The sequence below is a fragment of the Archocentrus centrarchus genome, chromosome 14, assembly GCF_007364275.1.
Source record: "Archocentrus centrarchus isolate MPI-CPG fArcCen1 chromosome 14, fArcCen1, whole genome shotgun sequence".
Classification (NCBI taxonomy): domain Eukaryota; kingdom Metazoa; phylum Chordata; class Actinopteri; order Cichliformes; family Cichlidae; genus Archocentrus; species Archocentrus centrarchus.
In genome coordinates, this window is record NC_044359.1 from 9,634,692 (window position 1) to 9,646,835 (window position 12,144).

Sequence of the window (12,144 nt, forward strand, 5' to 3'; positions counted from 1 at the left end):
AAACAAGTCGGCGTGTGTACTGTCTGAGCGAAGTGCAAGAGGTTTTGTAAAAGTGTCCTTTTGTCAGTTTACAAACTGTTGTTACGTTTTGAACTTCAGGAATTTTATCTATACCGACGTCAACAACAACAATACAGGTAGAATAGTTTGCCAAAGTTAGCCGCAAAGCTAAAAACAACTGGCTGGAGAAGCTAAAAACAGCTGTAGCTAGCGTCATCTGTAAAGTTAGTCAGGTAACCTCATTTTAGTGGAAGTTGCATGATGTATCCTTACTTTTTTAGTCAAATATGAGCTAATCGTAAAATATGCAAGACCATGGTCGTACTAAGAGAGGGGATGTGTCCTGGACTGGATGAAGGATTGCTGCGTGACCTGCGTGCTGCTGATATTAAAACAGGTCAGTTTATGAGTAAATGTGTGTGTTTCAGCTTAACAAAGACAAGTTATCAATAACTAATCTGGTTTCTTGTTTTTACAGTGGAGGACCTGGTTTCATCAGACACCGAGGCGCTTGCACAGAAATGTTCTGTATCCTATAAGGTGTGTATACCCTAAACTAATCATAGCTCCCTGAAAACCACGAGAGCCACCTTTACCAGACTGCACTGTCAATTTACAGCTTACCCAACATATTACACCCATTTAATCGAGGTGATGCCTCAAAATTATCCCTATCAAGGCAATTTATTTTGTGGTGTTAGAAGGAATTTAAAGTTGGCTTATAATGCTGCTCCTCATTTTCTGTCACAGGCCATATTAAACATGGTCAAACTTTGTTATAATGAGGTCCGTGTATGTGCAAGTAATCCCTATGAGTCATAAGCTCAGGCTTCACGGGTCTAAACCTTCACATTGCAGTTTCAGACAGTTTTTTCTACTCGTGTCAGTTAATGATGTCAAATAGAGCAAATATTCTTAATATGGTTATCTCAGGTGCACAGCTTTTCAGAGACACCAACTTGCTGTTCAGACCTGTTTGTTAGGGAATGCCAGTCAGCAGAAAGTTGGCTTAAATGGCTTGTTTTAGATAGTGGATGATTTGAAGAGCTGTACCACGATTAAGGAGTTTTTTGTGGCTGTGAGTCCTGCAAAGCTATTCTAGTACAGTCCAACAATTAAAAATCTAGAGTTGGAAATTGGCTTAAAAAGTGCCCTTTAAATTAAAACAGCAATCATTTTATACTTGGCATAAACACTGTAGACCGATATGATCTTGAGCATAGACACACTCACACACAGCATGAGTTCCCCTTGTGTAAGTGGTTTACATTATTATGTGGGATACCTTTTTTAAATGGAAGCAGACCTCCCACTGGGTGCATTATATGTACCCACTGCAAACAAGGTCCTTTGGTTAACAAGCCAGGCAGGGCTGTTTCTCATTACAGGGTCAAATCAAGGTTAAACATCACATTTTCTTCCTATCCTTTCTGTATACTTTACAGTTTTTTTTTTTTTTGTTTTGTTTTTTTTTGTCTCCATCTCCAGTTAAAACAAGTCTTATGTTTTCTGTTGATATAATAAAATGTCAGCATGAAAAATGTATCTGAAAAGAAATATCTATATTTGCACGAAAAATGATAAACAATGAAAATTCTTCTGCCATCAATAAACAAAAAAAACCTCCTCCTTGGTTCTCCCACAAAGTCTTTCATTATCACTCTGAACCTGCAAAGTGAGGTCAGCTCTCTTAGTTTTAAATCATTATGCAGTGAGAACTGGAAAAAGAGAGCAGAGATCATGAAAGAAATCCTATTTGACTCAGAACTGACCTTCTGGGCAGATAATGGGGAAACTATATTTTTTAGACATTAAATAGTGTTTCCCACCAAACTTTTCAGAGTTATAAGGACACAAATGATCATGAAGGAGACCCGGAAGGGCTTTATAAATAAAAAGTGTATCGGGGAGTAATTGCATGGATGGATGGGGGCACTGAAGTTAACCCAGACATTCTTGGTAAAAAGATGAGTGAGTCAGTAAAACATCCTTTGTGGTCTCTGTGACTGGACATGCATAGGATGAAAATTTTGTAGCCCCAAGGGATTTAAAAGCTCAGAAATTGCAACAGAACATTTAGAAAGTTTTAAAATAGATTGTTATCTACATACTTCTAAAATTGCACAACTTTTCTTGTGAAAGACAGCTTTCATGTAGGAACCTTCAGCAGATTAATTTGAAAAATGTCCTCCTGCTTCTGAACAGACATCATTCTGTCCAGTAAAGCATCTAAGAGAAATAATGACAAAAGTAATTTTTTTTATAATTGAGAGGGATGTTAAAGATGTTTTCCCCATGAGAGCATTGTGCTGTTCAAATATTGTTTTTTTCCATCACTGCCTGCAGCAGGCTCAGGCCCATCTCAGTGGCCAAGCTAGAATTTCTAACCAGCTTGCTCAGCCTGCAGGCATCCCCTGAGCTGATTACCGGGCATCCCTGTGCTCCATCAGACTCCTGCTGCTTTGAACTATTGTCTTGTCCACACAACAGAGAGGAGGTCAATGCTAGGTCGCCTATACATTTCACTGACTAATGCAGCATCCTGCAGTTTGATTAAAGCTACACAAGGCAAGGTTTTCATGTAAAAACGCACCTGTCTCACGAGCCCACTATCCAAATTTGGAGCGCCAACCTTCCCACTAATTGAGACCCAACAGATTTGTCTGATTTCCCTAAATAAAATTCAGCTGTTGGGTATGAAGTCTTGCAGGAAATCCTCTCTGCCCAGAAGGAGAGACTAATCAGAGTGTAAGTCTGCTTAACAACATTAAGTGCTCTTTCTAGAGAAAGCCAGACTGCCCAGCATTTGATATTTTTCTGGTTAATTTTCATATGAAGTGTCACACATCAGCCTGGTTAGTGAACAATGTTTTTGTGTTTTTTAAAATCAACTGAAAACTGCACCAACTCCATATCTACATGCATTCATGTGTATTTTATTTAAAATAGAAATCCAAAGATCATGAGGGATGATGGCATGGAAGAGGAATAGTGATGGGTTGATTGATCAGCTTCCAGTCTACATACATTTGCGTCACTCTCATTATCAGATTTGGGGAAAGGGAGGAATTAATAAATTAGTTGTCTCCTGTATTCTTTTGGAAATGTAATCTATAAAGACTTGTTTACCATCTAAGCAGTAATAAATTACATGTTTTTCACTGTTTCCATGTTAATCAAGGTATCTAAGTAGTAAAACTTTATTTTATTTGGACATTATCTATGAATAAAATTATTATTATAGTCCATTTGACTATAAAAAAACAAAAAAGTAATAAACACACAATAATGCAATCATCAGCAATTACAAAATGGATAAACAGTCTTTCCAGAAGCAGGAAGAAAAATACCTTTAATATCATTAAAAAAGATACAGTTAAAACTATTATGGCCAGATTTTTAGAATCAGTTAATCAGCGCATAAATTTAGACATAATATTTCTCAGCAAAGCGTGCTAATCACTGTTAACAAAAAGTGTTAAGTGTCTCAGATTGGGTCTCTCTCTCTATTAGAGTGTTTCAGTCCCCTCCACCCTGCAACCTCTTCAATGAGTCATTAAGCGCTAACTTTGTCTTTATTTTAAGATCAATCTTTTGAATTAAGTTGGTCGCACCAACCTAACTAAGCCTAGTGTTTACTACCGCCTGTCTTAGCAATGCACGTTCACTGTAATTCATACACATATGAATGTGATCATTGCCTGTCCGCATGTGCTGCTTTGCTAATTCATCATTTCTGATTTGTGGCAGCTAAAGTTAAGCAAACAAAAGGGCTTCAGTCAACATAAGAAAATTGACTAATTTAATACAGTAAGCACTAAACACTAATTGCTGAGCAGTCTAACTTGAAAACAATCAAGAAGCAATTCACTTAGAAATAAATATTATTTTGACGTGGGCATCCTTTACTCAGAAAATGATTTATGGAAAAAAAAAATAGAGGCAAAGATTATTTTTCATTAAAAAGAAATATCCATCAAAGTGTCTGGCGTCACAGTAGAGTCATTGATGTTTGTGGAGAAGATTCAGTAAGATTCCTGGTTCAATCCACAAAGAAACCCAACCAGCAGCTGGGTTAGGGTTTCAGCAGGCTGAGGAACGGCTGTGCGGGGCTGAGAATTTCATCGGTTGGCTATCGGAACTGTTTGCTTTTACCAGAATTAGCAAGCCGGCATGGCTATTAGCATATTAGCACTTGTAAGCTGTCGTCCAATACCCAGGGGGACACCCGCCACCCCTGTTGGCCAGTACCAATAGACTGTGAATTTTTTCTGGCTAGATCCCTGTCTTTGGTTAATTCGGCTGGATATCTTGTAGTTCCAACCTCTCGATAAACTACTTGTCGTGTCCAGCATATTGCTTCCTGTACGTCCCATCTAAAGTCTGCTCAGTGTAAAGTCAACTTATGGCATGTGACATACATGTTTCTTCCAAGTTGGCAACAAACTGTCTAGATCTTTGCTTTTTCGCTCAGGCTTTGCCTATTGGTAACGAGTAGGCCAGAATTCAACGTTATGACAGATTTGGTGTAAGACTCTGTTGTTGCAGCCAGTTCTGGGTGTTTGGATGATGATGATGATGATGATGATGGTGGTGGTGGTGGAGAGCATTTTCTAACATGCAAGTTTAAAATCTCCCGTGTTTAATTGTGTTGAAATTTTGCAGGTCATAGATATGATTTCATACACATCAAAGCAATCTGGGACAGCTGGTGTCCTTTGGATGGTGCACTGTCATCCTGAAAAGTTTGCTTCTATCAGGATAGAAACGTTCCATTGTAGGTTAAAGGTGATCACTTTAAGTAGACCAGTGGATCCAAACTATACCAGAAAATTTTCCCCTACAGCTTAATAGAGTCAACAGATTGCCTCACAGCAGGGGTCAAAGGTTCAGGTCTTTCTTTATATTTTACTCATTTGTAGCAGTTGAACTGAAACAGTGGCAGAAAAATAAGCTTACTCACTAATTAAAATAACTGCTAGTCCCTGCAACCATTTGGATTGTATGCCCAAAATGAAGCTTAAAAAAATAATCCACGTTATCACAATGTCAGCTTGGTTATGTTTCATCTCAAACGATATGAGATGGAGCATAACCAAGATCTGGTATTTACTTTAAATATTAAGCAAATGATGAACGAGGGCATTATTTCAGAAATCCTTCTAATCACATGAAAACAAACAGAATTTTTGCCTTTGGATTATAATTAAAATGGCCTAGTTGGAAAGAAAACTCTCCAGTGTGGCAACATTTAAGTTTTTGTGTTACAGTTGATCCATGCAACACCTCATATGCTGTCATTCCTGTGTTTCAGGCTCTTTTTGCCATCCGCCGAGTGCTGTTAGCCCAACACACAGCATTTCCTGTGTCAGGTGCTGATCTGTATGAAGACCTATTGAGCTCAACAGCCATCCTCTCCACTGGAAACCCCAGGTAAAGACAATACTGCTCACACAGCACAGCATGCTTCTTTGTGTTTCAGGAACTAGGGGGATTTAACGGTGGGCTTGGTGCCACAGGGGAGGTTCATCTCCAAAATTAAATGCACTATATTACCAAAAGTATTCACCCATCCATTCAAATCATTGAATTTAGGTGTTCCAATCACTTCCACGGCCACAGGTGTATAAAACCACGCGCCTAGGCATGCAGACTGCTTCTACAAACATTTGTGAAAGAATGGGTTTCTCTCAGGAGGTCAGCGAATTCCAGCATGGTAGCGTGATAGGACAAGTCCAGTTGTGAAATTTCCTCACTACTAAATATTCTACAGTCAACTGTTAGTGGTATTATAACAAAGTGGAAGTGATTGGGAACTGCAGCAACTCAGCTACAAAGTGGTCACATAAAATCACAGAGCAAAGTTAGCGGATGCTGAGGTGCGTAGTGCGCACTGACTCTTTCTTCAGAGTCAGTCGCTGCAGACCTCCAAACTTCATGTGGCCTTCAGATTAGCTCAAGAACAGTGCGTAGAGAGCTTCATGGAATGGGTTTCCATGGCCGAGCAGCTGCATCCAAGCTTTACATCACCAAGTGCAATGTTAAGTGTCGGATGCGGTGGTGTAAAGCACGCTGCCACTGGACTCTAGAGCAGTGGAGACGTGTTTTCTGGACTAACAAATCACGCTGCTCCATCTGGCAATCTGATGGACGAGCCTGGGTTTGACTGTTGCCAGGAGAATGGTACTGGGTGCACTGTGCCAAGTGTAAAGTTTGGTGGAAGGGTGATAATGGTGTGGAGTTGCTTCTCGGGAGTTGGGCTCGGCCCCTTAGTTCCAGTGAAAGGAACTCTCAATGCTTCAGCATACCAAGACATTTGGGACAATTTCATGCTCTCAACTTTGTGTGGGAACAGTTTGGGGACGGCCCCTTCCTGTTTCAGCAGAAAGCAAGATCCATAAAGACATGGAATCACTTCAGTCCACCTCTCCTCCTGCCAGCTACTGCGTGAAAAGATAAAAACACACACACACGCTGCCCGTCCCCCCCTGACGCCCCTTTCTGAACCCACTGCCCCACCTCTCCTCTGCACCCATGCCCCAAACCACACCCCGCCGCCCCAAACCACACCCCACCGACACAAACACCTTCGGGATGAATTAGAGCGGAGACTGCGAGCCAGGCTTTCTCGTCCAACATCAGTGTCTGACCTCAAAAAGCGTTTCTGGAAAAAATTCATATAAACACATTCCTAAACTTTGTGGAAATCCTTCCGTGAACAGTTGAAGCTGTTATAGCTGCAAAGGGTGGGCCAACATCATATTAACCCCTATGGATTAAGAATGGTTTGTCATTCAGGTTCATATGTGTGTGAAGGCAACCAAAGCCAAGCACACTTTTGGCAAAATAATCTATGTATTCTTTAGGACACATTCCCAGGGTTTGTAATGCAGTGGCTTTTTATTTATTTATTTATTTTTATCTGTGCCATTGGATTAAAGTCTTTGACAGTCAAAGGCCGCGGTCTTTGATGAACAACAAGTTTCATATTGTGCCAAGTGAATTTAAGTTGCTTTGTTGGGGATAAAAGTTTTATTATGTTTGCCAGTTTTTCTGTCCATCTTTTTGCAAACCAGCACAAGCACCGCAAAACATGTAAAGTCAATAGTATCATACATTAGCAGAGATGTTTTGTGTCTTCCATCGATCTGTTTCATCAAACTAGAATCTTCGTTCTCAATCAATGCTAAAATTCAGTTTGCACTGAACTATGTCAGATTCTCCATCTGGAGCGTGGCTGTTGTTAAAAATACATCTGAGCTAAAGAGTCTTTTAGAAAAAAGTCCTGCGTGCCACATTCCTGCACTGAGGAAACATTTTAGCAGCTCAAGCTGACTTTTTTCCTTTTTTTTTTTGCTTGTTGTTCCATTTGGCTTGTAAACGTAGCCTAAAGTGGTTTCTGATATATCAGCTGCATTAACTTGGCCTCCAGCTTGACTACTTTCCACTAAAAAACAAACACCACTGGCAAGTCTTTCAGAACATTTTTGTGGTACATCAAAATTAAATTTTCATGATTTGACAAAACCTAAAGTTCCCTCTGCAACCAGTACAACATCATATTACAGGAGTACTTACAATTAAGCTGTAAAACTGAGACAGAGAATCTGATGAAAGGTTTGCGCAAAGGTGTGTGCAGGAATCCAAAATTCAGCTGTCTGTATGCAGTCAAAGAACAAAGCATTTCACATAAATATTCCACTTTTGGACGGGAAATGTTCTTCAGCCAGGACACAGACTCTGACTGGATGAATCTGTGAATTGGGGCAGCATGGCATAATTTATAAGCTGCTACCTTTTCTACAGTTCAACTCACTGTTGTAGCATAATTAATGACCACAGGTGTTTTCAGTCTCCCCGTGGTTCTTTTTTTAAAGTGGTTTTCATAAATTAGTTAGTGCTTTGGATTAGTGATATGAAACTGAATCAGTCATGTGAGAACAGCCGGTATAATTTGTGTGTCTTGGCTGCGCTCTACTGGTGGAAAAGTGAACTGGTGAATGATGTTTTTTGATGTCCATAGTGTCAATTTGTACTGTGAGTAAGAGTGTGTTTGCTTTATGCACAAATAGACTAATGAAACACACACCTACTTAGCTTCAGGTTTATTAGAGAATCTGACCTAATGTAGTAATAAGCCTAAAATAGTTTTAGAAAGCTGTTACTGGGCAATTACAGGGATTCTCTTAGTTGCTGGTGAATTGTATATTTTCTGTTGTGTAAATTGATAGAAATTAATGAGTTAGACAAAATATCACAAACACATCTCTGAAAGCTTCCTCGGCATCATTAAATATTGATAATTGATAACAATCGATTCTTATTTTATTATTTCTTATTTTTCTGTGTGGTTAAAAAAAAAGACTGCACTTTTTAAAAATTAATTCAGCCTAAATACAGTATAGAGATTGGGGGTGGGGTGGGGTGGGGGTTAGGGGCTTTATGTGACATCATACAAGAAATCAATAGGATGAATGGATATCTATCATCAGGCATAGGATTTAGATGGACTGGACAAAATTGGAACAGGTCCTCAGTTCCCATCCCTGCTCCTTTTAAATCTTGAATTTTAACAGCTTTAATATTTAAATTACAACATGTCTAAAATAAAGCTAATAAAGCCCTGCTGATATAGAATTTTTAAGACCAGTACCGATATTTGGTGATTTACAAATCCAATATTCCAATATGATTCCAATATGTCGAATGATTTTCTTTTTCTTTCAGACACAGAAAGATAAATCGATTTCCCTAATGTTTGTTGTGTGCAATTTATATATTTACTATATTTACTTTATTCTCTGCCCGACTCCGCTCGGGTTAGCTGGTTGATGTGTTTGTACTTTTTCAAACACAACACGGAAGTTGCACAGCGCCTCTGGTGGACTATGTAATGTCAACACTCATGACATGGGTGAAGGTTGTTTCTCCCGTCTCTTCATTTATTTATTTATTTTTTTATTTTTTTTTATTTTCATTTGTTGTCCATTATAAAATCAAGACGAGTAGCTCAACAAGCAGCCAGTATCGGCTGATAATATCAGCCTGCCAATAAACTGGTTAGGCTCTAGTCTAAAACTGTTTCAAAAAGCCTACACATCACTGTCATTACTGCAGCACTGTTACATTACACGCAGTAGTTTTAGGAAGGTAGGTAGGCACAGTTTCTATGGCGTTTATGATGTCATCTTGATATTTGGTGTTATACAGTTCTAGATCAGACACCATGTCAGTGGAAAACCATTATTGCTATAATCTCTTAATATAAAGAATGATTCCTCCTTTGCTCACCAGGCTCAGTGTGAAGCTGTTTTCTCACCAGAATGCACCACAATAAGCAAATTGGTTATAGAAAAACATTATTTGCTGTAATGACAAATAACTGGTGCTTCTTTTGTTTAATTTCTGTTTTAGAGAAGAATTTGAGTACAAATATTTAGGTTTCTATGTTTAGGTTTCTGTTTTCTTCACTGTGTACACTGAAGACACCTTTAGTGCCTGAGGGTTGCCAAAACCTTTAAACACTTTCCTTTCTTCTCCCAGTTGTTTTGATCTACACCCAATGAATAAGAGACTTTTTTTTTTTTTTTTTTGGGTCTTATTTCAAAAAGCTAAATTAAATGTAAAAAATCAGCCAAACTTTCCTGCTAAAATATTGTAAATACGGAAAACTTTTCCTGGACTGTCAACGGATTTTGAGCTCTTTGAATTTAGTTGAACGGTTACTATACCTGTAATAGTACCTGCCTCATTAAATATCAAAAGGGAGCTATTTTTTGTCAATGGCAGCACAAAAATTCTCCAAGTAAATAAACTGAAACTTGCATTTAATAGACTTCAGTTGCAGCATTAAAACACAAAAGTAGTTTAATAATGAGTGAATGATGAGCAGTATTTACTTGTGTGGCTGCTGAGAATATCAAACAGTATGTACAAAGTAAGGCGAAATGAAAGCTAAACAAACCTTATCAGATTTTCCGGTTGCTACACAAACGGGATGTGTGATGAAGACTGATAGGGATTCAGAGCTGTCTCATGCAGCCCACAAAGTAATTGTACCAACACTTGATAGCACAGTGATAGCAGAATACTGTGTATCTGAACTATTGTAGAGATGTTTGGCTGTGATTAAGTGCTGAAATTCAGCAGCAGATCAAAAGAGTCACTTAAAATCTCATTGACAATGTCACAGATTTTCTTCTGTCTGAGCCTTCTCATGAGGACTTCAGCCTTGAAGCTCAATGTCAATGGTTAGTTAATGAAGCTTAACACAAGTATTACACAAGTATCACAGCCCCCTTAAGTAAGATGCTGCTAATTCCCACTATTTGTTTAAATAATCATTCTGGCACTGCGTATAGCTGGAAGAAACTATCTGTCCACAGGAATCTTAAAATCATCTTTTATAGAAAAGCAGAGTGCAACAGAAGCCGAGCCTCTTCATTGCTTCCCTTCCTTGGGGTCCAAGGACTGCACAGTCTTCTGAGCACACTGATGAGGGCAGCCCGTGGGAGATTTTGAATCTGTGACTTTTCAAGGGCAATCACTTTCATCCTTCTGAGTCCTTACAAGAACCCAACTTGATGATCAACAAAGCGACTCTCACAGCACTGTTGTCACAGAAGGCAGGAATAATGCAAATACATCCATACCCACCAATTCTTCTCCTTCAGAATCACGCTGTGGGTGGTGAGAACTGCTATCAAGCAACCACAGGCTTCCAGCGATGCTTAACCTTCAAGCCGGAGGACCTTGGCTATGTAAATTTAACTGCATGTCTGTCACATCTGTCATCACAAGAAAGATGAGATTCCACAAACTGCACAGACCACTGGTCTGAGCTTCAACAGACACAAATCAAAATGCTGAAAGAGAATAGATGACTCGGTTCTCTTCAGACATGGATTAGGCCTGCTGTGAGACTGTAAACTTGTTTTTTAGTAGAGATCTTCATTGAATTTTTTTTTTTCTTCTGGGCCTAGACTTCAGCCATGTCTGGGAAGCTGTCTAAAAGCATAAAGATATAACTCATGAGAATAAAATTATGAAAAAAAAGCAGTTTAATTTAACAACATCTTTGCATTGACTGTTGAGGAATTTTTGAGACACTTTTATGGCAACTCCCCAATTTTCAGAAGCTCAATAATGAACAAACTGGCATCATTTTAAGTTGGATTATTTTTAATACTTGGATAAAAAAAAAAATCCTTTACAATAGGGGATTGCGATGAGTCTAGAAGCCACGGCCATCACTAAATGCTGCATTTCCTCATTTGAGATGCTCTGGTAGGCCTTTACTGCAGCCACCTTCAGTTTCTGCTTGTTTGCAGGTGTTTGCCTTCAGTTTTGTGTTTAGTAACTGAACAGGATGCTCTATGGGGTTGAGGTCAGGTGACTGACTTGGCCTTTGAAGCATATCCCATTTCGTTGCTTTGAGAAACTCATGGGTTGCTTTTGCAGTATGTTTTAGGTCATTATCCATATGCACTATGAAGCTCCATCCCATAGGTTTTGCAGAAGATAGCCCTGTGCACTTTTGGGAACCTGATTGTTTGCCGTCTCTCTGATAGACCTTTGGTTTTTCAGCCTAATGATGACCTCCCTCACTTACACTGTCATGTCTTTGGACTTCATGCTGGGCTTCAGTGAGCAGCTTACACTTGGAATGAGCTTCAGATATTTCGTCTTCTTGTTTTGTCATGGAATAATGAGAGAACAGGTCTCATCCGGCCATAAAACTGCTTGTCAGTTAATTGTCCAATTATTTCTGAGCCCTTGAAAATGGGGAACTTTGTACAAAATGGCTGTAATTACTGAACATTTAATGCAGTGCTTTTGTTAGACCCCTTGAATTAAACCTGACAGTCTGCACTTCAATCACTTCTTGATTGTTTGATTTAAAATCCATGGTGATGGTGTAGAGAGGCAAAATTACAACAATTGTCATTGTCCAAATACTTGTGGACATGACGCTATGACTAATACATGACCTGATATTGGAGAATATAATAACTTTTTCTTTTTTTTTTTTGGTCATTAAAAAAGAGTTGGTTTAAGACGAATAAGAAGGGTCTGGATGTGACTTTGTACTCTGTTACCAGCAGCTGTCAGTTCCTGAACTGGCTGACAGTTTTTGGTGTTGTC

The 12,144-nt window shown here is 39.0% G+C and overlaps 1 protein-coding gene across 2 annotated transcripts in view; it reads left to right on the forward strand.

The window, feature by feature from the left end:
• Positions 1-12,144, forward strand: part of rad51d (RAD51 paralog D) — a 22,435-nt gene continuing 10,291 nt past the window's right edge. Inside the window, exons 1-4 of one of the 2 annotated variants that reach the window (XM_030746085.1) lie at positions 1-137; positions 282-397; positions 479-540; positions 5,315-5,433. In XM_030746085.1, coding sequence (XP_030601945.1) covers positions 316-397; positions 479-540; positions 5,315-5,433 — 263 coding nt within the window. In that variant the 5' untranslated portion in view covers positions 1-137; positions 282-315. Of the gene's footprint in view, positions 398-478; positions 541-5,314; positions 5,434-12,144 lie in introns of both variants that reach the window. The other variant, XM_030746084.1, reaches the window with a different exon arrangement.